The 26,216-nt window shown below is 44.0% G+C and overlaps 2 protein-coding genes and 3 pseudogenes across 2 annotated transcripts; 2 read left to right on the plus strand and 3 right to left on the minus strand.

The window, feature by feature from the left end:
• Nucleotides 1-48: 48 nt before the first annotated feature.
• Nucleotides 49-510, plus strand: LOC123500702 (histone H2B-like). Its single transcript, XM_045249347.1, has one exon. It carries the CDS (start codon nt 49-51, stop codon nt 508-510), a length of 462 nt encoding a protein of 153 aa, XP_045105282.1.
• Nucleotides 511-1,352: 842 nt separating this feature from the next.
• On the minus strand, nt 1,353-1,847 carry LOC123500708 (annotated as a pseudogene).
• Nucleotides 1,848-4,163: 2,316 nt separating this feature from the next.
• LOC123500710 lies at nt 4,164-4,282 on the minus strand (annotated as a pseudogene).
• Nucleotides 4,283-14,651: 10,369 nt separating this feature from the next.
• On the minus strand, nt 14,652-15,102 carry LOC123500706 (histone H2A-like). The gene has a single exon (XM_045249351.1). It carries the CDS (start codon nt 15,085-15,087, stop codon nt 14,716-14,718), a length of 372 nt encoding a protein of 123 aa, XP_045105286.1. The 5' UTR covers nt 15,088-15,102; the 3' UTR covers nt 14,652-14,715.
• A 10,294-nt stretch (nt 15,103-25,396) lies between these two features.
• Nucleotides 25,397-25,882, plus strand: LOC123500707 (annotated as a pseudogene).
• The last annotated feature ends 334 nt before the right edge of the window (nt 25,883-26,216 follow it).

The raw sequence follows: 26,216 nt of genomic DNA on the forward strand, positions 1-26,216 counted from the left end.
GTGCAACACAACACAACTCTTCGGAAGTTGAACGACGCCGTTACTACCATGCCTCCCAAAGCATCAGAAAAGGCTGCCAAGAAGGCTGGCAAGGCTCAGAATGCCATAGCCAAAGGGGACAAGAAGAAGAAGTGGAGGAGGAAGGAAAGCTACTCCATCTACATCTACAAGGTGCTCAAGCAGGTCAACCTCGACACTGGTGTGTCCTCCAAGGCTTTGTCAATCATGAACTCTTTCGTGAACGACATTTTCGAGCGCATCGCAGCCGAGGCATCACGCCTGGCACACTACAACAAGCGCTCCACCATCAGCAGCCAGGAGATCCAGACTGCCGTCCGTCTCCTTCTGCCCGGCGAAGTGGCAAAGCACGCCGTCTCTGAGGGCACCAAGGTTGTCACCAAGTACACCTTCTCCAACTGTCAGTCAGCTAGAAGGGGGAAAGAAGAAAAAAGAGCAACTGCTGTCAGACAGTATTCAAACCCTACCCGGCTTCATAAGAGCCACACCTGAATCCAAAAAAAAGGAGACACAATATAGACAAGTGTGGATGGTGGTCGCCGCTGGTGCACCAGAGCCGGATGGATGGATATGGATGAGCTAGATGGCTAGTCATTAATGAGGCTCGCAACCGAGTCAGAGCAAAGAGATCCATCATCCACTGCACAACAGCAGCAGCCCGTAGTAGTAGTAGTAGTAACTCGGGTTACTATTTCATAATGCGAGGAGGTAGTAGTAGATAAAGAAATGAATGAAAAGATAATATAATAAATCAGCATAAATAAGAAAGAAAATTGGAGAAGAGATAAATAAATAAATAAAAAAAGTCAGACCAACGTACCCCACATCTCAATGATGATGATGATTAATGCGTACGTACGATACTAATCACGGCAGGCAGGCTTTGTCATGCTCTTCTTCTTCTTGATTAAAGATGATGATGATACCTCCTATTTCAGTAACATAAAGTTTTTCATCACACAAAGCTCAGGAAGCACACATTTATTATAGCTTGTAACATGAATTTTCGCTTTTTTTTTTTTTTCTTTCTTTGTTTTCTTGACTGAATTGCAGTGAATCAATCAATCAATATATCTACAAATCAGATTGGAGGGGAAAGCAGTCATTCTCCATCGGCCACCGACATACTACTGATCAGAAACATGCACATGGAATATCGGATCCTTGACACAGAGAGGAAGGTTGAAGAAAAAAAAGAAAGAGAGAGAGAGAGAGAGAGAGAGAGAGAGAGAGAGAGAGAGAGAGAGAGAGAGAGAGAGAGAAAAAAATAAAAGACTTCTACTCAGGGAAATCGCTCGACCAAAAATACGGATCAAAGCCAACCCATTCATGGTCTATGTAATATTATTCTCTTTAGATAAAGCACCTTTGGCCCTGAAGAAAGATATTGTTTGTTGTTGCTTTCTTGCCTTGGATGACACACTTATTAGGCACACTCGCACCGGATTCGGCTGGATGTCCTTGGGCATGATAGTGACACGCTTGGCGTGGATGGCGCAAAGGTTAGTGTCTTCAAAGAGACCCACGAGATAAGCCTCGGAAGCTTCCTGGAGGGCCATGACAGCGGAGGACTTGAAGCGGAGGTCAGTCTTGAAATCCTGGGTAATTTCACGCACCAAGCGCTGGAAAGGCAGCTTCCTGATAAGCAGTTCGGTGTTCTTCTGATAACGGCGGATCTCACGTAGGGCCACGGTTCCAGGCCTCTAACGGTGGGGCTTCTTGACACCTCCATTGCCAGGAGCAGATTTGCGAGCTGCCTTCGTGGCAAGCTGCTTGCGGGGCGCCTTGCCACCGGTGGACTTGCGGGCCATTTGCTTATTACGTGCCATGGTGAGCAAGTAAGGAAGTAAGTAAGTTACTGCCGCTCGGAACGAACAGTTGGGCGAGTTGAGCGCTTAGGCTGGCACTTCTTTAAATACGGTTTGCCGGGGCCCAACCTTGCCTTACGATTGGACGGGAATGACGTAAGAGTGTTCGACAACCACAGAAACCCCCTCCCAACCATAACAACATGTCATGGGTAACTCAAATTAATTGAGGCAGGTGAGAGGGAGAAAAAGAGGAAGGAAAGAGAGAAAAGAAAAACACAACAAAAAAAATAAAATAAAATAAAATAAAATAATAAAAACGGACACACACAAAAACACACACACACACACACACACACACACACACACACACACACACACACACACACACACACACACACACACACACACACATACACACAGAGAGAGAGAGAGAGAGAGAGAGAGAGAGAGAGAGAGAGAGAGAGAGAGAGAGAGAGAGAGAGAGAGAGAGAGAGAGAGAGAGAGAGAGAGAGAGAGAGAGAGAGAGAGAGAGAGAGAGAGAGAGAGAGAGAGAGGGAGGGAGGGAGAGAGGGACAGAAGGATTCCACCGACAATTCTTTTTTTTTTTTTTTTTTTTTTTTTTTTCGTTTACATGATTTTACCGGATATGGGCATAAATCGCAAAACTAGAAAATGGAGTGATTTTCGCGCGCGTCCTCCCCAGTATTGAGCGGGGGGGCACTCGCCCAACCCCCCAAATATGATTTGGCTAATTTGCATAAATTTGCATAAAATTTCCATAAATAAATAAAAATAAATTAGCATAAACATTGCATACATTAGCCCCTACCGAAAAAAAAAAAAAAATTGACAATTTAACAATCTAATTGTTTCAAGTGCAAGGGCCACCAACAAATAGCATAAAAATCGTAATATATACACAGACACACTTTAGCAACTACGATCCACACACAAAAAAAAAAAACATTATATTTTACATACAAAGAATATGATTTCTCAAATATACCTGACATCAGCAAAGCTACCATTTTAGATTATAAGGTCAAATTAGGATGGATGGATCATGTAAAGCTAGCAATCGATCATTTCATTCACCCAATACCCACTGCAACATCGCCAAGACAAATTCTTGATCAGATTATTATAGTCTGAAGATCACTTAGACGTTGTCATTTTGGGGAATTTCCCGGCCTGCGGCGTTGCTGGGCAAATTAAGGGATTAGAGCCTATGTGTCAATGAGAACCCTGCTCCCCACACACCACCTCTCTCTATCTATCTATCTATCTATCTATCTATCTATCTCTATCTCTCTCTCTCTCTCTCATTCTGGCTGGCAGCGGGTGAGGAATTGACCCATGGATTAACACGGTCACTTTGACTTGTGACCTCACTCGGTCACCCAGAAGGATGTGACAACGCTCAGAGGAAACGTTGTCAAGCATTGTTGTTGCGTTTGCAAAACCAATGCAAAATGTATTTAAAAATAAACACAAATTCCTCTAACTTGGCTCTTTAGAGCATCACAATGTATATGTACTACAACACCATTCAATTAAAAAGTATTAAGTACCTGACTTGGGGCGCGTATTGGAACACGTGTGACAGCGCCGCAGGCAGGAAAATCCCCAAAAACGCCAACGCCTAAGTGATCTTCATAAAAATGGTCAGACTCTAGTGTGCGTATTTATTAGCGTGTCGTGTGTCACGGTTAGTCTGACGGCTTGCGTCTTTCCTCCTTCCACAGCCGCTGCAGTGACTTTCTATTTTTTTTTTTCTTCATCAGACTTCAATGGTTAATATCTAAGCTCGACAGAGCACAGCACACGTCCGTGCAGGTGGTCATTCTTATCCCTCCTCCCTCCTCCCGGCACCAAGCTAGGCTAGCAGTTCGATGCAATTTATCTATAGGTCTTAAATGTCTATCAATTAAACCAAGACACTCAGCCATATAAGGTGTTACACGTTAATCATAGCTGTTTCTAACATGGAAAGAGAGAGAGAGAGAGAGAGAGAGAGAGAGAGAGAGAGAGAGAGAGAGAGAGAGAGAGAGAGAGAGAGAAAATTGTCAGTTCGAGTCCTCTCCTATTCATGTGTGTTTATAATACACAGTTTTGTCTGGTAATCCAGGCACGAGGTAGTACAAGAATATTTGGATGAATTAACAAAGAATAAAATAAGAAGGTATAACAATATAAAAATAGACAAATCAAATCTTCTTCTTCTTATTATTATTATTATTATTATTATTATTAATAATAATAATAATAATAATAATAATAATAATAATAATTAAATAATAAATAAATAAATAGATAAATAAAAAAATAATTGAATGCCAACAACATCTGGTGTTCCCAGGCGGTCACCCATCCAAGTAAAAACCGGACCCAACGTTACTTAACTTCGCTGATCGGACGAGAAGCGGTGTGTTCAACTTGGTGTGGTCGTTGGCACGCGAGTTTTTAGGCCGCTTTAACTTCTTCCTGGCTTGACCTACTATACTCCGTATACCCTGTGAATCAAGTCCTTTCTAGGTGTTTCTTGGTTTAATATTGTTTCCCTATAGGATTAATCGCATCCCCCCATCTCTCTCTCTGTCTGTCTGTCTGTCTGTCTGTCTGTCTGTCTGTCTCTCTCATTATTATTATTATTATTATTATTATTATTATTATTATTATTATTATTATTATTATTATTCTGACACAGACTTGGTCTGCCTCCCTCTGTGGCTGGCTGGCTGGTTGGCTTGTTGCTCGCTGCAAGCATGCCGCTGGCTGGAAAATCTGGCACCTCCTCTGACTCGATATTATTTGGTTTTACGCCGTTTTCTTTCTTGCCTTTCGGTTGTACGTCTCGGATGCGTAGTCCGAGGGTCAACGACGAGACGGAGACCGTGTTCGTATGACCCAGCGATGTTTGATCAAGTGGGAAAAACAGCAAATATTGTTACCCTACTACAACCGGGAAGGCACCAGTTCCATATATATTACCGCGAGGCAAAATGCGACACGACAACAAACAAAACACACAAAAGACACTGGCATCAAACTCTTCTCACATATCATTCCATCATACAACATAAAATTGAAGAATATCGCCCTGTCACTCAATGCTATAAATGTTACCAGTTCACCCATCGTACAAATCAATGCAAGGAGACAGACAAATTATGATCTAAATGTGCCACAAAAGGACATGACTACAGGAACTGCCAGGCGACAACCCTCAAATGCATCAACTGTTGGGGAACACACAGACGTTTCATTCAGATGCCCAAACAAACGCACTATACAACAACATCAAAACTCAAAACGCCAGCCGCCACTACACAAAACACCACATACGCACAAGCCCACATCAGTCACACCCTCACCCAACACCACAACCACTTCAAACAACACAGAAAACAAAGCCTACTAGACACAATCATCAAAATGTCTATCCAGCTTTCCTTTGAAACTTGAAAAGCAAACAGACTGCTGAACTCCCTCCTTACTAGTAATGGCTACCCAACAGTTTTCCAGCGAACTTCATACAGAACAAACAAAAAACAATATCAGCAAAGACTGAGAACCAACAAACAACACAAAACTCTACAACACAGCATTCTACATCTGTCATTCCACTTGAAGAGACCAGCCCTCCTCACCAGGGATTAGTCATTGACGAAGAGGTAAACACCGAGATCCACAGCCCCAAAGCTCCTCCACGTCACACCAAACCACAAACACAGAAACAAGCGACAAGACCCTCACATTACCGACCTCTCAACGAAATACGCGAACCATTAGGGTTAAGAAAACACTTAGAGCATGATCACAAATGCAACAAACTGTCGCGGTTCTGGAATAACAGACACCTTATCTCAGAAGCCATCCGCTCTATCGATCCAGACATTATTATCCTCAACCACACTGGTCTTCCTCCTAAACCCCTCAAACATACGGCTACAATACACGATACACGACAGGAACGGTCTATGACGGCGTAGCCGTCATGGTTAAAAACATAAAACACCTACACATAACCAACTGGCCATCAGAACACTTCCTTGCAACCAAAATACACACACAACATGGTCAATTTAGTTGCCACAACATATGCAAGACCGAACACTGGACTTCCTCTCAACAGTCAAACCAACCTTTTCAAGAACACAAACATACCGGTCTACATTTCAGTTGACCTCAACGCTACACACACAGCCTTTCGTCACAACAGCAACAACAAACACGGACAAGAACTCCTCATGCTCACACAACTCAAACGCCTCCGGTTCCTTGGCCCAGATTTTCCTACCTGTTTCACCTATCATGGATCTGGCAGATGACCTCATCCTCTTCAACCGCCAGTCCTTACCCTTCCATCACCACATCTCCCACGGACCACCCAGTGGCTCAGACCACGTTCCTCATCCTGAAAATATCCTCCAACCCCATCTCTATTCCTTCCCACCCCATCCTGATTACCGCTCCAGTAACTGGGAACATTTCAAGGAAACACTTGCAGACATACATCAAACACCACATCTCGAGGGCCTACCACACACACAGATAGACAGGGTTGAGCGACTTCACAACGACATCATAACATCAGCCGACAAACACATCCCAAGAAAACACCACAAAATCCACATTGACTTCAGACCCTCTATCAGGACACATAAACTACAAATATGCTACAAAACACGCTTTTTTTCAAAACCACAGAGACACACATCCTCCGCAGACACATCATAAACAGCTTGCTAGATGACCACAGCGCCCACTGGAGAACTATGGTCTCCGTTTGACGGAGCCCGCTGCAAAAACCCCAGTCAGTTCTGGCACATGGTGCACAGGCTGAGGGATGCCAGAGGAGAGATTTGAGTATCTCCTAGTGGACGGCGTGCGCATCTCTGACTCAGCCCAGGTAGCCGACACATTCAAAACACACTGGCAAACATCTTCCATCCTCACCCTCTCCTGCCCACGGGCTCAGTGTCGAACACATCAACAACATCACAAAACACGTACAACAGCACTTAGAAAATACGCTGCCTCACAACACACCACAGCTAACACGCTTAGATTCAAACCACTATCTCACAACACCCTTTCAGGAGGAGGATGTCTCCAAGATGCTCAGGCACACCCCAAAACGGGCACCCACAACAGGTATAACCTGGCCATTGATAAAAATCTTAAAATTATCATCACAAAATTTTCAACGCCTCCCTTTCTTCCGGGTACTTCCCAAAACCATTCAAAATTTCAAACATAACACTCATCCCAAAGCCCGGCAAAATTTACATCTCCTGAAAATTATCGCCCCATAAGCTTGCTGGAAATACTCGTTAAATCTTTCGAGCGGTTAATTAATCAAAGGTTAAGATCATACTCGAAAGCAACGAAATGCTGGGTCTCCAGCAATTAGGCGTAGTAATGCTTCAACCGAAGACGCCCTTAGTATTATCACATATTTAGATGGAAACTCGTCTTTTATAAATCTGCACTAGTGACAAAAGACGTGAAAAAGCTTGATACAGTCTGGCGCACAGGATTGAAATACAAAATTTGCAATAACTTTGACCTGCCCCTAACCCAAAATCCTCTGCAGTTTCTTGGACAAGCAAGAAACTAGAATCAGACACCAGGGCGTCTTCTCCGCTTACTTCCCCAGGCCGAAGTCCCACAAGGCTCCGTACTCTCCCACCCTCTACAACATGTATACCGCCGACCTACCCTGTCCCACCCACAATGATTCCTTAACAATTCAATATGCAAACGATGTAACACAATTGGGCGCGCCAGGACGTTAGATCGCCTTACTGACAAAATTCAAGAAGAGTTAACATACAAGATGGGAGCTAGAATGGCGCATCCACTCCCATCCTGAAAAATCTAAAGGTTACCTACTTTAACAACAAATCCAAACAGCCCCATCCCAATAAGCAAAGTCAACACTGTCCTTGGCCTCACCATCGACAAACACCTTAGATTTAATATCCATATAGATAAAAAAAAGTTGCCATTGCCTCAGGGGCCCTGAGCAACTTGGAACGTTTTCGCGACAGTACTTCTAAGCTGAAACTTCACATTTATAAAGCTTTTAGTCTTCCTCTAATAACATACTGCCCTTTTGCCTTGTCTCTCTCAGCCCCTTCCATTCTTCTAAAACTACAAAAGGTCCAGAATCGAGCAGTTCGTTTCGCACTTGGAACGAAGTGGTTCGATTTCCGGACCTCTTTATCTCTTCATGAGGAGTCCAACATCCTACCACTAAACATCACACTCTATAACAGAATAAACAAACAACTAAACACGTTCCCAGACAGACACACAAACACATACAACTTCCTGAAAAACCTTCCCCGACCACACAGACGTCTACCCCACACCACCCTCCTTGATCCCACAGATGAACCTCCTGATCCCATTTACAGATAACGGACTCCTCTTCCCCTTATTTATCCTCCATCTCACCTTTCTTTCACTCCTTCTTACTAACTAACTCCTACTCTTATGATCCTCCTATCACTTCTTCACTAACACACCTTTTTTCTCGATCCATCCTCCTTTCACTTCCATTCACACTCTTCCTCTCACTTATCTTCTTTACTAACAGTACCACTCCAGGTGTCAGAGTGGCATCACCCACACCCCCATCACATGCCCCTTCCTACGGGAGTGGGCTCGCGTGCCAACGCCTAGTGGTGTTTTCATATTTTTTGTCTTATGGCTTTGTATTCATCTTTTTTTTATGCATTATTTTTCCGTCTGCAGCCTAGGCTTTAAGAGGGTGACCGGACCACCTCAAGGGTCGGGGACAATAACCGCTCCCTCCCAGTGACGGCACGGCATGGGGCCCCGGCAGTCTGCATGACGTTCCGGAGTGGCACCCCCCCTGTGTCTGTTACTGCGGAGCGGGAACATTTTCAGTACCTCCACAGAGGACGAGGAACTGTTCGGTCATCTCGCCGTCACGTCATCCACCCTCACAAACAACCCATCTCCATCCAATTGACCCTTTTAATCCTTTACTTATATCCATAGCAGGTTGATCTCCCCAGAACAGGGTGATACTCCAGGACCGGACCACTCCCGGCGGACACCACCAAACACCAATATCCACTCATCACACTCATTTAATCACAAATAAAATATTCATAACCCCCCTCACCAACCTCTCTAATAAAGTTAAACCATATCCTACAACCCCAAATCACCAATTCTACTACTATCCGCGGTTCGGAACCCACGTAAAACTGTAGGTCCCTCCGCTATACGGAAGTACTTCTCACCCCATCCTCTCTATGTGTCATCCTTTTCCCTTCTACTATCACGTATTTCACTCTTCCTGCTTCACGGTGTTTGTTGTTTGCACTGAAAACGAGACGTTTTGGCCGCCACTTCCGTGTGGGTGCGTCGCCCTCGTCCGTGGAATTGACGGTCCTTTGCTCTTGCGTGCTCGGTACTAATGCGCTGCTGCTCCCCTGGTCTGGTGCCGGCCTCCTTGCCGCGTCCATCTCTTCTATAAAGATATACAATAGACCAAACGCTCATCCATCACAGAAGTCCTTCTTATCACCCATCTATTCTTCTTCTGTCCCCACTTCCCCTCCCATCTTTTCAACCCGTAAATTGCTGTACGCCTTCTGGCTGAGCGAGTAAACTGCTGTAAGCCTTCTGGAAGCGGGCTTTCAGATAGGCGCCAAAAGTTTCTGTGATTTGTATTACTGAAATTAACATTCAAATAACCATTGATTTAACAATTTATATAACTCTAATATAAGGTAATTGTTGTCATATTTATAAAGAGAAACAATGGAGCCTCCATCAACATTTGTCAGATTACACTCTTGTCATAAATTTTAGAATAGAGTGATGAGTCTTATCTATGGAGGAGGAAGCTATAATTTAGTAGTATAAAAGTTGTTTTATATAAAAGAACATTATTAGAAAGAGAATAAGCGAAGAAGATTATGTGAACAAGTGCTACTTTTCAAGACGTTGGTAACGCTGTCAGACGGAGTTAGGGGTGGGAGCGGCGCGTGGCAACTGGCCACTGTCCAGACGTGCTCCTCCCTCACTGCATGCCACCAGCCATGGATCACACACGCACCTCACGGCCTGCTACTAAAAGGAAACTTCTTTTCCTTACTGAAGAAAATGAGGATGAGAAGAAAGAGAAGGTTGGGAATAGTACCTCAAGTACTTCTAAGTCCCCACCGATCATCACCAAGGCGCAAAAAAGCTCCAGCGCTCAGCCCAAGGCTTGTTGTTCCCGGGCTTTGGCCAATCCGAGTACATCTGGTCAAGCTTGCCGCATCACTAAGCCACACAACAACAAACAAAAACTAACACCTAGCAAATTTATTCCCATGTTATTTGATGAGGAGGAAGGCAGCAGTGAATGTGATGATGATGATGATGACTGGGAGGGAGACTCTGCCAGTGGTGGAGTGGGAAGTCCTGACGGAAGTGAGGATGAAATGGAGACCACAATTGCACCCGATAACAGTGAGGCGAATGATAATATCGGGCAGGGTGGAGATACATCTCAGCAAGACACGGCTCACTCATTCGTGTGGTCAGATGGAAGTGATTTTGTTCCTCACCGTCATCCTTTCAGTAGCACTTTCTCTGGGGTGACTGATGAGTGGCCTTGTGACGACAATGCACGAGAATGTGATTATTTCGTGCATTCTTCAATGATGCCACTATTGACCTCATTGTTACTGAGACAAATAAGTACTATCAATATGTCACCAACATGTTTTCTTTCGAAGATCATTCCAGGATACACAAATGGAGAGATACAACTCCACAAGAGTTATATGTTTTCCTTGCTCTGATGTTGCTAATGCCTCTCATAAGCAAACATAATATTGCAGACTACTGGAAGAATGATCCACTAATCCCAACACCTATATTTCCTAAGTTTATGTCTCGGGACAGATTTCACTTGCTAACTAGATTCCTGCATTTCGCTGACAACAACCACCCAGACAAAGAAGATATGATTTGGAAAATTAGAAACTTATTCAAAATGATTCTGGGATCCTTCAGTAAATTTTTTCTACCCTTTCAAAAGTAGTCATTGATGAGAGTCTCATATTATTCAAAGGTAGGCTGGCTTTCAAACAGTACATTCCCTCAAAACGTCATCGCTTTGGCATAAAAGTTTTTGTACTATGCGACTGTGAAACGGGTACAATTCTTGATATGATAGTGTACACAGGGCAAATAATGTTGATATTCTAATGTTAGTAGAAAGGATCCCTTGGGCAAGTCAGGGTAATTGTAAAGAAAATTATGGCACCCTACCTAGAAAAGGACACATATTGTATACAGATAACTGGTATACAAGCCCAGCACTATTGCAGTTCCTACATGAACATGCTACTGGAACATGTGGTACTGCAAAAGTAAATAGAAAGTTCATGCCAAAGTTTGATGGCCCAGTCTCACATTACGAAAATGCAAGTGAGAGTGATGATGAAGACGATGGAAACAAAGAAGGTAATCACAAAAGAAAACAAAGTCCAAACCAAAATGTTATCAGAAAGAGAAGTCAGGAAAATCGTAGCCATGAAGTGGACAGACAGAAACCAGTCCATCTGCTTTCTACTGTACATAAAGGGGAAATTGTACACAAACAAAGTCCACTACAAAACAAAGAAGACGATCTTGAAACCAGACATTGTGGTGGACTACACTGAGAATATGCGACTCATTGATAAGTGTGACAGTCAGCTCAGTGGAGTAGAGTGTTTGAGAAAATCATTCAAGTGGTACCATAAGTTCTTTCTCCACATGGTAGATGTCACTATGCTCAATGCCTATAACATTTGGCTGGTAAGAACCACAGACCCCACTGTCAGGAAACTAAAATTCAGAGAATTTGTCTACAATGTTGCATATCAGTTACTTGAGGAGTTCGGCACTGTCACCAACAGTCGACAGGGTCACCGTGGGCACCGTGCTCCAGATCGTTTGCTTGCATCTGCTTACATCACTCGCCACCATCTCCGATACACAGATCTGAATGAAAGGACTAACAAGAAAAAACAACTCAACTGTCATGTCTGTGCCAACACATCAAGGGGTGACAAGAAACGCACAAGGGTCACGACATTGTGCAGAGAATGTGATGTGCCACTGTGTCCAACAGAATGTTTTGCAGCATGGCACACAATGAAAAACTACTGAAAACATGTACGAGATATGTAGATAATATATGTACTGATGTTGCCTATACGGAACTAGAATATTCATTATTTTATTTATTCTGAACCAAGCAAAAGAGAATATTTTTGTTTTACTTATTTATTTTCAACCGAGAGAGAGAGAGAGAGAGAGAGAGAGAGAGAGAGAGAGAGAGAGAGAGAGAGAGAGAGAGAGAGAGAGAGAAAATATAACTTATAAATAATAGGAGGCTATGTTTATAATATATATGTACACAGTATGTATATTATTGTGGCTTATACGGATCTAGTGTTTTCTTTACTTCTATTTATTTTGAACCATGCAAATGAAAATATTTTCGTTTTACTTAGGCCTATATATTTTTCAACGAGAGAGAGAGAGAGAGAGAGAGAGAGAGAGAGAGAGAGAGAGAGAGAGAGAGAGAGAGAGAGAGCTTGTAAATAATAGGCTATAATATGTTTATAACCATGTCGGATCTAGAGCAATGTTACGCATTTCTGTAGTTCATTCCATGTATTTCGATGGCATTTACTTTATTTGTAATAGGAAATATTCGTTTCTGAATAATGAAATGAATTATTACTTATACGGAAACATTTTGTAATATATATATATATATATATATAAAAATGAGAGTCACACTCGTGAACGAGACGTCGTATCACTACTACTACTACTACTCGCAGCAGCGCCTCATCATCTATCACCATGACTGGCCGCGGCAAGGGAGGCAAGGGACTTGGAAAGGGAGGAGCCAAGCGTCACCGTAAGGTTCTGCGTGACAACATCTAGGGCATAACCAAGCACGCTATCCGTCGGTTGGCTCGCCGAGGCGGCGTCAAGCGCATCTCCGGTCTCATCTACGAGGAGACTCGTGGGGTGCTAAAGGTGTTACTCGAGAACGTCATCAGGTATGCCGTCACCTACACCGAGCACGCCAAGCGCAAGACCGTCACTGCCATGGACGTCGTCTACGCCCTCAAGCGTCAAGGACGTACCCTCTACGGATTTGGCGGTTAAATCTCGGTCTGTCTCGAATTTGGTGTCAACAACAGCAACTGCAAAAACACCATAAGAAAAGAGTCAACATATCCCGGACCTTTTATAGGTCCACACAAATGAAGAGAAGGAAAAAGTTATAGACTAACACTACTAGGACTATGGTTGTTCCAAGTAAAAGTGTTGTCCCTACTCTTAACGTCATTATTACAATTTGTGTGTGTGTGTTTTTTTTTTTTTTTCCTTTTCTTTTTTTTCTTTTACCTTCTTTATATTTGTTTTCCTCTGTTTTATCACTCAAAGGTAATCAAATGAGAGAGAAAAAATATCAACTAAGTGATGTGAGGTCAGACACCAACCGCTGCTACAGATGCTGTTTGTTTGTTTGTTAAGCTTCCGCCCATTTGTGGCGCAGGCAATTTTATTTCTTTATAGTGGTACCCATACAAGGAGGGAGGGTCCATATCAACACCGAAGCGATCATCATCATCATCATCTTTGGTGTAGCCACCTAGATAGAACCTGGGTACCGCGGTGACATGTAGGTAGGTACCTTTCATTAAATCCCCCTCGCCGACTGACATACCTTCAAAACGGTGTGTGGTGTGATTCTTTTGAGCCGACGCGTGAACGTCTGTCTTTCTGCCCGATCCCACGTCCACCACCTTATCCACTATTGTCTGACCATTTACTTGTATGGAGATCTTTTATTTATTTTTTTTTTTTTTTTTTTTTTTTGTTCCTGCTGGCCTGCAGCGCTGTCACACTTGTACGTACCAATACGCACCATAAGTCAGGTAGGTACTTAATACTTTGTAATTGAACGATAAAAAAAAAAAAAAAAAGTTGGAGAGAGTTTCTGTTTATCTTTAAATATATTTTGCATTGATTTTGCAAACAAACACAGCAATACTTGACATCGTTTGATCCGCGCGCCCTCCCCTCTCGGGGATGACCGCCGAGTGAGATCACAGGTCAAAGTAAACGCGTTAATCCATGGGTCACTCACTCACTCCCTGTCCCTACCTACCACCTACCAGCCAGGAGGGAAGCAAGAGAGGGGGGACACTTGCACGCACCAATACGCACCTTAAGTCAGGTAGGTACTTAATACTTGGTAATTGAACGGTGTTGTATTATACATTGTGATGCTCTAAAAGAAAATGAAAAGAAAAAAAAGAAAAAGAAAAGGCAAGTTGGAGTAAGCTTCTTGTTTATCTTTGAACATATTTCGCATTGTTTTTTTTTTTTTTTTTTTTTGCAAACACAGCAATACTTGACAACGTTTAATCCGCATCTCTTGGATGACTGCCGAGTGAGATCACAGGTCAAAGTGACCGACCGCGTTAATTGATCCCTGTCCCACTAGCTACCTACCAGCTAGGACGGAAACAAGAGAGCAAGACAGAGGGGCGTGTGCGGGAAGCAAGGTCCTCATTGACACACGGGCTCTAATCCCATAATTTTTTTTTTTTTCTTTTTATTTGCAGCGCTGCAGGCCGGAAAAAAAAATAGAGAAAAAAATTCTATCATTAGCATTTCTATCATTCATTATCAAAAAATATATGCCATCATTATTATTAATATCATTGTTAACACTATAGTCTATTCAATTCTCTAGATGTGTCAATGTGTGGCTCCGAAGAGGAGCCGGATATATATACTTGTTGGTGATGATATTGAGGAGGAGAGGGATTTACTTCTTCTCGGTCTTCTTGGGAAGGAGCACAGCCTGAATGTTTGGCAGCACGCCACCCTGTGCAATGGTGACCCCGGAGAGGAGCTTGTTAAGTTCCTCGTCGTTCCGGATGGCCAGCTGCAGGTGACGTGGGATGATGCGAGTCTTCTTGTTGTCGCGGGCGGCGTTGCCGGCAAGCTCGAGGACTTCGGCGGCCAGGTACTCCATGACCGCTGCAAGGTACACGGGGGCGCCAGCCCCCACTCGCTGGGCGTAGTTGCCCTTCCTCAGGAGGCGATGAATCCTGGCGACCGGGAACTGGAGTCCAGCACGGCTGGAACGGGACTTTAACTTTCCCCTCACCTTTCCTCCTTTGCCGCATCCGGACATGGCGAGCAGTAGTAGTAGTGGTAGTATGTGGGATTAACAAGTAGTAGTGGTATTATTTAGCAAGTAACACTCCGTCAGCTGCGGGAGCGAGTCGGTGTGTTGTGCGTTATCTGTTCTTCGAAATACAAAATACGAATTAAGTGGGGGATAGACAGTGTGGGTGAAATTAGTGGGGGAGGGGAATGTAGGAAGAATCGGAGGGTGAAAGCTTATGTGAAAGTGAAGTACAGTAGAAGATAAAAGATGGCGGGCTGTACGCCTTGCTATTCTTAAATATTATCACTATTATCATTATCACCGCTATTACTTTATTTTATTTTATTTATTTTTTATTTTTTCTTAATTATTTACTTGTTATTTATTTATTTAGTTTTCTTTTTCTATTTCAGCTCATGCTTTTTGTTGTCTGTGCTTCCCTATAAGGTAAGTATTTGTGTTAAGTTTAAGTTTTGCATGCTCATTTGATTGTTATTTTTTCCTTTCTTTTCTTTCAGATTACTTTGTATATTTTTTTTCTTTTTCATTCCACATAGGTGAATGTTTTAAGGTAAGTGTTAGTAACATATTAATATGATCAGGGTTATTTTAGTTTAACACTTTTTTTTTTTGGTTTGTTTTAATAATAAATTAGTGTAAAAGTTTTCTAAAAACTAAGTTTATCTTACTCATTATAAGACTTTGAGTTTGTTTCCTATGTATAGTGTGTAGTGTGTTAGTGTAGTCTCCTCCTTGCAGCCCCCCGTCACCCGTGCGTGGTAATCTCCTGTGAGATGTTTACCTGCCTCTCTGCCCCTAGCCAGCATGAGTGGAGGCGAGTCCCCCATGCCAACAATTACTGTTGCTGAGGATCCTGCAGATCTTCTCAGTGTACAGATAACCCCTCACTCGGGGAGGGAAAGTACTGAAGTTGCTATCAGCAGTCAGGATGCTGGAATGTGACGTCAGCACCCGTCAGCTTCGCCTCGCTTAATCTACTCAGCACACCACCTCCCCAGTGACTCAGAGTGCGGGGGTCAGGGACAGGGGCTAGTAAGGAGACGTGAGAGTGATGTTCCTGACCAGTGTTTTTGTGTGTAGAGTAGTGTGTTGTGTTGTAATGTAGATTACCCTTAATTATAAAGTGGTTGCGGTGCTTGTTGTTCCAGTAGTTTTGCTGTTTTCCTGAGCCATGCATGATCTTGGGTGTTATTCTGGTGGTCTGTTATTATGTCTGTGTATATAGTGTCTTGTAACTTGTCCTGTAGTTTGAGTTTTGTTTTGTTGGCTTGCTCGTATAGTGTAATGTTGATTGGTTTGAGGTTGCTTAATTGGTGTAATTGTATTGTGTTCTTGGTGTATGGGTATCTTTCATTATATGCAAATCGTAGGGCTTTGTTTTGGATTCTTTGTAGTTTCCTGATTGATTGTTTAGTCAGTGATGCTAGTGGGTAGGCCGGATAGGTGAGAGTTGGGATGACGTAAGTCTTTATGAGGTGTAATTTAATGTTGGTGTTAAGATGGTGAAATTTTTTAATGTGTACAGTGCATGTTTAGCCTTTGCTACGTTGTTTGTAATTTGCTGTGTATATCCTCTGTTGGTGATTGTTAAACCTAAGATGTTTTTTTTTTTTAGTATGGGATTATTTGGTTGCTTACATTTATTGGTTCTGTTTTTGCAATAGAGATGGGGAGGATTGTAAATTTGTTTATGTTTGTCTTTATTTTCCATTGGTGTTCAAACTCATTGATTTTTAAGATTTCTCTACCCACTTTTCGTGCCAGATACTTTGTTATTTCCCGGTTGACATATTATTTGGGTTATATCATCTGCGTATGCGATGTTAGTGCATTGTGGATCTGATATTGGGATGTCTGACGTATATATGGTGAAGAGGGTTGGCGATAGGTTGCTTCCTTTTGGCACTCCGCTCTTTAGGGTTATTGGTGGGCCTGTGTGTGTGTTTATAGTTATGCTTGCAGTTCTGTTATGCAAAAAGTTACTTAAAAGTTTAATGTATATGGGGTGTAGATTTAGTTTGGTTAGTTTGTAGCTGAGCCCTTGATGCCATACTTTATCAAACGCTTTTGAGATGTCACGAGTGACAATGGTGGTGACTTTATTAGTTGTGAGTGCATTGCTTAATGATTCTGTAAGTGTTGCTATGGCTGTATTTGTTGATCTGTATTGTCTGAAGCCGTGTTGTGAAGCTGGTATGAGGTTGTGTGTTTCCAGGTGTGATATTAGCCTTTGGTTTATATTTTTTTTCGTATATCTTTCCATGTACCTCCAGTAATGAGATTGGTCTGTCGTTTTGTGGATCCGTTGGTTGTTTGATAGCCTTCGGTATTAGTTTTAGGTTTGCATGTTTAAAATTGTCTGGAAAGTAGCCCATGGACATGGAAATGTTGAGTAGTTTCGCTAGTATTTCTATAGATGTTATTGAAAGTTTTTGTAGTATTGTTTTGTTAATTTTTGTTTTACCTGGTGTGTTGTTTTTAAGACTTTTTATCTTAAGTGAAACAGATTCAGAGGTTATTTTATATAAAAACCGGTGATTGTCATCTAATCTGTTTGGATCTCCATGTGGAAATGGTCTGAGAAGTTGTTTATTAGTAGTAATGAATTGGGCTACCATGTTATCTGTGGTTTGGTCAAAGTTTGTATTTTCTTCTGGTGATATTTGGAAAGTTTTGCTCCATATGTCCCTGAAGATTTCTTCTTGTTTATCTGTGTTGTGTATTTTCTCATTGTTGTGTATAATGTAATTGTTTGGAGGGTTCCCTTTCAGCCTTTTGATCTGGGACCAAATTTTTTTAGCGTCTTTGTGTATGCTGTTCAGTGATTTTATTTTATTTTCCCATTGTTTGTTTTGTATTTTTGGACATTCTTTTATGATTGCTTGCTGGATCCTTTTAGGGTTGCATATTTTAGTCTTGTCCAAAATGTGTTGTTGCTTTTGTCTGTTATGTTTTTAACACAATATGTGAGATATTTTATTGTGTTATTTGTAAGTGGTTTGGCTGATTTTTTAAGTGGTATGTGTTTCTTCATTGCATTTGTTATAGTGTTTGTCCATTGCTGTATAGATGTTTGTAGTTGTTGTATGGTCATGTACGGGTTTGTGTCTATATTTGTTTGGTGTTCTTCAATTTCCGTGGTGAATTTTTCCCAGTTTGCTAATTTGTAGTTAGGCATTGGAATAATTGGTGTTTTAATTGCTTGTGTGGTAATTGTTATCAACATTGGGATGTGATCAGAGGATGTTGTAGGCCTTGGTTCGATTTCCATGTTATGATATGTGTTACTGTTAGTGAGGACAATGTCTGGAGATGTGTGGTTGCTGCTAAAAAATATATTGAAATGAGGACCTTGAAAATAAATTTTACCATAGTCTATTAGTTTCTTTAATGCTTTCCCTACATTGTTACAGTCGTTATTGTTGAGTATTGTATGTCTGGCGTTGAGATCACCTATTCTGTATGTAGGTGTGTTCTGAGATGATAATCGATGGAAGTCAGGGAAGGGAAGGTATGGTCTGCGTGGTGGCAAATAAGTAGTGGCTATGTTTATTGGTCCGGTTCTTGTGTTTACACGTACTTGCAGTATATCTGTGTAGAAGTCGTCAGTAATTTGGTGTTTTATGTTGTTTTTAATTAGTATTGCTGAGCCGTCATGGAGTGTATTTTCACTGTTTATTTTATATGTGTTATAACCAGTTATTTTTATTGTTTCTGTGTCCTTTACCCCTGTGCTATTCAGCAGTATGATGTCTGGATTGTGTTGCAGGTAGGTATTTGTTAGTAGGAATTTGTTTGTCTTCCAGGTGTGCACGTTGTGTTGTAAAATTGTTATCGTGTCCATATTTTGTTTTGTTTAAGTGAGAGTGTCTATGCCTGTGTTTGGGTGGTTTGGTATTTGGTGGTGGGGTAAGTTCTTGAAGGAGCCCATTACGTGTTTTGTTAAATTGTGTGTCGTCAGAGATATGCCAGCAGTTTGTAAAATCAATATCGTTATTTATATATATATATATATATATATATATATATATATATATATATATATATATATATATATATATATATATATATATATATATATATATGTAAAATAATATTTCTTCATCTGTATATGTTGAATTTGTGTATCTGTATTTGTATAGTCCTTCATCAATTCCACTTTAAGTCAATTAGATTAATTGTTTTATGTTTAGGCCAACCATTGTTTTTTTTTGTAATGAGTTGTAGTCCTATATCTTGACCAGAAATTTTTTCTAAGAGTGGCATGCTGGGATCACGAGAAATGTTGCTTTCCTGTTGTGAGTGAAATATGTTGCTTGTGTTTGTGTCATAAGAGACTTGTGAAAGTAGTGTTTGAGGTGAGCTTATCGTGGTTATATGTTGTGTGTTTTGTGTTTGCTGTTGCAACAAGCGCAGCTGATTTTGCTGTTGCTGTTGTTTGGGTTGTTGTTGTTGTTGTTGTTGTTGTTGTTGCTGTTGAAATTGCTGCTGCTGCTGTTGTTGTGTTTCATGTAAGGGTGTTAGTATTGTTGTATAATTGGTGGTTTGTTAACACTGAGGATTAGTTTTGAGGGTGGGTCATTCGGAAGGTTTACTTTTGGAAGGTTATTGAGTGATAGTGCTTTATTAAATTCATCATTGTATGTGCCAGGTGTAGCAGAATTGACCATATGTGCGTGTAGCATGCAGGACATTATTGTTGTTGCAACCTGTGGGTCAATTATGGGGTTAGAGCTTAATGCGTGCTTGTTTGCTGTTGTTTGTGCGTATGTTTTGGTTGTGTTGTTTTGTTTTGATCTTTTGTTTTCTACTGCCTTCGGCGGGCTCGTTTCCTCTATATAAAAGGAAGATCGGATCAGCGCGTAACACGTAACGCCCAACCGGGAGGCTGGCTCTCGCGGCGACTCGCGATCCTGAGCAGGATTGCTTACATATGTGGCACTCTTGAAGTCGGGTGCAACACGGCAGTGTGAGATTAAGCACCGCTACGGCGGCACGGACCTGGGTGGTTGATCACCGGGAGGACGGCTTGTGCGTTGTGTCTTGCAGTGTTTTTGTTTGTGGTACAGTGCAGTGCAGTGTTGTGTTGTGTTTTTTTTTCCGTGGTACAGTGTCAGGTGCAGTGTAGTGTTGTGATTGGTGATGTTTTTTTTTACTCGGCCATCATGTGCTGACAGGCATTATGGGCCGAGTTAGAATTAAACATCCCCACCCCGCGGATTATGGGGTGCGGGTTAAACTGATGAACATACTTTCACCACATGTGAAAGCCACCAGAGCCATCCCTGCTAGGGATGCTATCATTATCCTCACCGCGACGGATGAGGATGCCCAGCGCACGGTGATATGCCTGGGCCTTGATGAGCTGGTCTACGGCCATTCATCTGAGGAGATTGCCGCAGAGGTAGAAGCCCGGCACACGTGGGCTAAAGCGGAGGAAGTGGTTAAATATATCCCCCGCTCCTCTACGGCCAAGATCACCTTTACGGACGCCCAAATGGCGAGGAAGGCGCTTCTGGAAGGGCTCAACCTCTTCCAGATCCACGTGGCAGGACACCAGATGAGGCAGGAGGTCTTCATCCCACTTGTCACCTGCAACATGTGCAATGCGGTGAAGGACCACCCAACCAGCAGCTGCCCTCACCCAGCAGGCTATACGAGGTGCTCTGAGTGTGCAGAGAGGATCACTCGTATAGAGACTGTAAAGCGTCTGCTAAGAAGTGCCTCAACTGTGGTGGAGACCATTGTGCCAGGGCCATGCGGTGCCCCGTTCGCAAGGACGCCCTGAGGAAGAAGGAGGCCGCCGCCCGGCAGGCTCGGGTCCGGCCCAATGTCTCCTTTGCCTAAGCCACCCAACAAGCCTCCACAACTTCTGACCCCGTCATGGCTGACCCGTCAAAGGTACTAGCTGGGCTCATGTGTCTCATGCACGCCCACTTGACCAATGCATCAAATCCTGGCAGCTTCCAGGAGACCCTCTCAAAGAGCCTCGCTGAGAACGGCCTACCGGAAGTCAAGCTACCGATCCCACCGCCACTCCATGTCCCTAATGACATCCTCCAGGCAGTGTCTGAGGGGGTAGGCAGGGCTATAACTTCGATGCAAGGAGCCTTTTCCCCAGCAAAGCTCGCATCCACCGTCGCCCTCTCTAAGCACAGGAGGGACGGACGACTCTGAGCCCGAGAAGGACGAGGAGGACACGGAAGACACCGAGGAGGTGAGATTCGAGTTCTTTGGGAAACTCCCGAAAAGGAGGAAGCCCCCCACCACCGGTACCGAGCTCGACCACCTCCTCCGCAACAGGAACCTGATCCTGAACCATACAGGCCCTTCACAGGCGGGACAGAGCATTCTGGACCAAGTGAAGGACAACTTGGCTTCCCTCAGCTCGTGGATCCTTCCCTGGACTGAGGAGTACGAGCGAGCCAAGAACGATCCCAATCCACTTGGACGAGACGCACTCCCGGGTAGATATACCCTTGTACGTAAGTAATGGCCAAACTACGCGTAATCCAGCACAATGTTCTTTCCTGGGGGAACCGTAAGTATGACTTAATGAACACCTATAGACACTTTGACCCAGATATTATTCTTATCAACAGCCATGGACTAAACGACGAGACGCGACTTAAGATATCAGGCTATAGACTCTATAGTATAGAGTATATCAGCAGAATAACAGTAACTCTCACAATGACGGTGTAGCCATTGCTGTGAAAAGCAGGCTTCGACACAGAATCGAGGATGTTTTTTTTATCTGAGACGTTAGCAGTAGAGACAGACTCACCTGACGGACCCATCCTCATTGCCACTAGCTACCTCCCCCGACGACCTTACTTACCACACCCCGACTTCCTCCGTCTTCTACGCAGACAGACACCAGTCTTCCTCGTAGGAGATCTAAACGCACGACACCCTTATCTGGGGTACACCACCACCAACCAGGTTGGGAGAGACATAGTAGACTACTTTCGCCGACAGACTGCTTGCCACATTGGACCTCACTTCCCCACCTTTTTCAGCCATCACACCTCGTCATCACCTGACATCGCTCTGACCAACAGAGCCAACTTCCTTCATTACTCTCTCTCTCCAGGACCTTTGACGATTAGTGACCATGTCCCTATTATTCTTGACATATCAACTTCTCTTCTGGTCCCTAGCCTTCAGACATATAAGTACAACATGACAGACTGGGATGCTTTCAAAGCGGACGACACCTTACGGATGACGGACCTCCCAGACATCTCTTACGGCTCCTTAGAGGAAATAGACGAAGCACTGGAGACCTGGATGACTACGGTAAAGACAACTGCGACTCGACACATACAATAAACAACATATAAACTTAGGTCGGCCCCCCGGACTTCTCGGGTTACGCAGCTGCTCAGAATTCAATTCAGGGCACTGCAAGACAGAGCAACGCTGAGAGGATGGACCCCCAACGATTTCAGGCGGTACAACGAGCTAAAGGTTGCACTGCAAGACTCACGACAGACTAAGGCTAGAGAGCACTGGAGAAGGAAGTTGGCTGGCTTAGCTGCCAACTACCGAGACCCCAGGAAATTCTGGCGAGAACTCAAGTGTCTTTCCGGGAAGACTTCTGGACCAGACAACAACCTAATAGACCACGCAGGAGACAAGAAGTTTACGAACGACGACAAAGAACGACTATTCACTTCCATATGGGACCGCGTCTACAGAGAAGACTATGACGACGACTTTGATGACAACGACCAGGTGCTGGATTACATGGCCGGTTCCGTACAAAGGACCTACCCATATGAAAACGCCGATCCTGCCCGTCTTACTGGTACTTCTCCCTTGGACTGTCTTATCTCGACCCAGGAACTGGCCTCCGCCATCAAACGCGGCAGGCCGACGTGTCCCGGGGGAAGTAAGATTAACAGTACTATACTCTCACATCTTTCAGATTCTGCCCTTTCCAGACTACGGGATATCTTCAATGCAGCACTTTCCGCTGGCTACTTCCCCGACCGGTTCAAGCAGGCCGAGATGAGGATGATTCCGAAGGCCGGCAAACCTCCCACAAGACCGGAGAACTACCGGCCAATCTCCCTGCTTGAGGTACATGGGAAGTTGCTGGAAAGGATTGTTACCTCGCGGCTACGCATCCATCTGGAGATTGGTAACCACCTTTATCCGGCGCAATATGGTTTCAGAAGTGGGAGGGGCACTGTGGACGCCATCGCACTGGCCACAGAGACTATGGCCCTACACCAGGCCAACAGCTTCCGCTGTAACTTAGTTCTGTGGGACGTGAGTAAGGCGTTTGACCGGGTCTAACACCTGGGATTGAAGTACAAGATAATTCGCCTGGGCCTGCCTGGCCCGGTTGAGCGCCTTCTCTGTGACTTCCTCGATGATAGGACAGCCAGGGTACGAGTAGGGGGCCACATAGGGCCACCTTTCTCCCTGGCCACAGGAGTTCCTCAGGGAAGTGTGCTGTCACCCACCCTATACAACATCTACACCAGCGACTGCCCTCTCGCAGGCGCTGGTATTAATATTCGGTATGCCGATGATGTTTCACAGGTCGTTCACCACCCAGGCCGGTCCAGTAGGATGACGAACGCCCGCACCAGGAGAGAGATCGCCCGGGTCAACGCCTTTGAGAAGGAGTGGAGGATCAGGACCAACATGGCCAAGTTCACCGTGATTCCCCTTGCTACAAAATCCCCGCACCACTGCTCGTGGATGGGGATGACATCGAGTTCAGTCCCAGGGGTTCACTCTTGGGACTGGCTGTGGCCTCTATGGGATACACCTCCCACGTGTCCCAAAGGGTAGCAAGAGCAAAGTCAGCCCTCGCCAGGTTGTATCGCTTTAGGGACTTGGCCACTGGTCTTAAGCTCCATCTAGTTAAGGCTCTAATTCTACCTATTCTTTCGTACCCTCCTGGTCCTCTGCATGCACTCTCCAAAACAGCTATCAGCAGATTGCAGAAAGTGCAGAACAGCGCCCTGAGGTTCGCATTTGGTACGAGATGGGACGACTTCACCACCTCGGCTTCGCTTCACGAGGCCGCGTCCCTCCAAGCTCTTAACGTTCGCCTCCACGAGATGGCCAGCAAGGTGTGGCAGCGGATGGAGGACGACGGTTGGGATCAGTACCGAGAACTACAGGCCCTGCACGAGGAGACTCCAAACCGGCAGCACGCTTGGTTTCCGAGAAGTCTCCTAAGACTGGAAGAAGGACAGCCAGAGCCAAGATACAGGTGAAAGTTGAAATACCTTTTCATATAAGTCCACCCCCATATAAAATTTCATCACCTGTATCCTTTGACGCTTCCCTCCTATTACTATGTTATACTCGTAGATATTACATAACTTACAGGAACTTCACCTATCCTTGTTCATCCCGCCAAACGACCTACAAAACGCGAACTGCTGATGTTGACGGAGAGAGAGCCTGCAGCCTATCGAGAGACGAGGACCAGGAAGATGACTGTGCAGCGGATCAACGAAGACAAGGCACCTTGGGGATCTGCCAGGACTGATGTCATCTCCAGATGACACCGACGGCAGCCCCAGTGCCGGTTCCTTCGGTGTGGCTCCCCTCTCACGCCCTACGCCCTGAGTTGTTGGAACATTGGCCTACGTTCCAGCAAGGGTACCTGACCCCCGGGATGCTTGCAAAACTCCCGGCAGTGGAGCTGAGTTCCAGAGACGCACAGATGATGGATCGTGCCAGGACGGACATCGTGCCGACGTCACCCATGGCCGCCCTACGAACCATGTCTTCGCCATCGACTCGACTACGACCATACCGTGTCGGCCTGCATGGCTGCATGGTTCACCTATTACGACTACTACCGGATCAAGACATTCCTGTATGCCACTATCTGTGACTCCACACTTAAAAAGTGACAAAACAATGACAATAAGGAACATTTCAGTGTATACTCGTATATAGCTATCATTCTTTTTACCTGTAGCACATCCACAGCAGCACGGGTGGTTTTCCTCCGGGAGCTCTGGTTTCCACCCAGAAGGCATCTGTGCTGCTGTGGGAAGGTGTAATCATTCATATGTATATACTTCTAGCCTTTCTTGTAGACTGTGTAAATAATGTATGTCTTTCTTGTTGACTCTGTAAATATTGTATGTAATAAGGTATAATGTAACCCTCCCCCTTCTCACTCTCTCACAGCAGTATGGGTGGTTTTCCTCCGGGAACTCCGGTTTCCTGCCCCCATCGTACTGCCCTGTGACATTCATTACCTTACAGCAGCAGGCCGGACCGCCCGGCAACTTTTTTCTCTCATACTGTATTTCTATATTTCCTCGCTTTTTCTTCCAGTGTACCAGTCTCGGTACACTCTACCCCTTCTAATGTAACCCCTTTACTTAATAAACTTTGTAAACTTTGGGTGCAACACAACACAACTCTTCGCAAGTTGAACGACGCCGTTACTACCATGCCTCCCAAAGCATCAGGAAAGGCTGCCAAGAAGGCTGGCAAGGCTTAGAAGGCCATAACCAAAGGGGACAAGAAGAAGAAAAAGCGGAGGAGGAAGGATAGCTACTCCATCTACATCTACAAGGTGCTCAAGCAGGTCCACCCCGACACTGGCGAACTCTTTCGTGAACGACATTTTCGAGCGCATCGCTGCCGAGGCATCCCGCCTGGCACACTACAACAAGCTCTCCACCATCACCAGCCGGGTGATCCTGACGGCCGTCCGTCTCCTTCTGCCTGGCGAACTGGCTATCAATTGGTGCATTTATACATAAATTAATGTAATTAAGAATTATCAGTTATCTTCAAATTATCTTAGTCTGTATAATTTACAGAATGTTAATGGTGATTTTGTTTTTTAAGGATGTATTACTTTTTTTTTTTTTTTTTAGTGGGTATGTATTTATTAGAGTCAGATATATATATATTTTTTTTTGTGTGTGTGGAACAAGGTGTGTATATTAATATGTTTAGAAATTTAGTAAATTGTTAGTTATTTTGGTGGTGTTAATTTTGTTAATAGGTAGTTATTAGTTAAGAAGATATTATTAGTTAGTTTAGTTTGTTAGTCAAGAAGTGTGGGGGTTTATAATGAGTAAGAAAGAGAAAAAAAAAGTTCTAGGTGAGGTTCTCTGTCACACCTAGAGGGT

This window comes from Portunus trituberculatus, unplaced genomic scaffold, assembly GCF_017591435.1.
Source record: "Portunus trituberculatus isolate SZX2019 unplaced genomic scaffold, ASM1759143v1 PGA_scaffold_472__1_contigs__length_45509, whole genome shotgun sequence".
Taxonomy (NCBI): domain Eukaryota; kingdom Metazoa; phylum Arthropoda; class Malacostraca; order Decapoda; family Portunidae; genus Portunus; species Portunus trituberculatus.

Coding starts and splice junctions, on each gene's coding strand:
- LOC123500702 (XM_045249347.1), top strand. CDS start 49: ATGCCTCCCAAAGCATCAGAAAAGGCTGCCAAGAAGGCTGGCAAGGCT.
- LOC123500706 (XM_045249351.1), bottom strand. CDS start 15,087: ATGTCCGGATGCGGCAAAGGAGGAAAGGTGAGGGGAAAGTTAAAGTCC.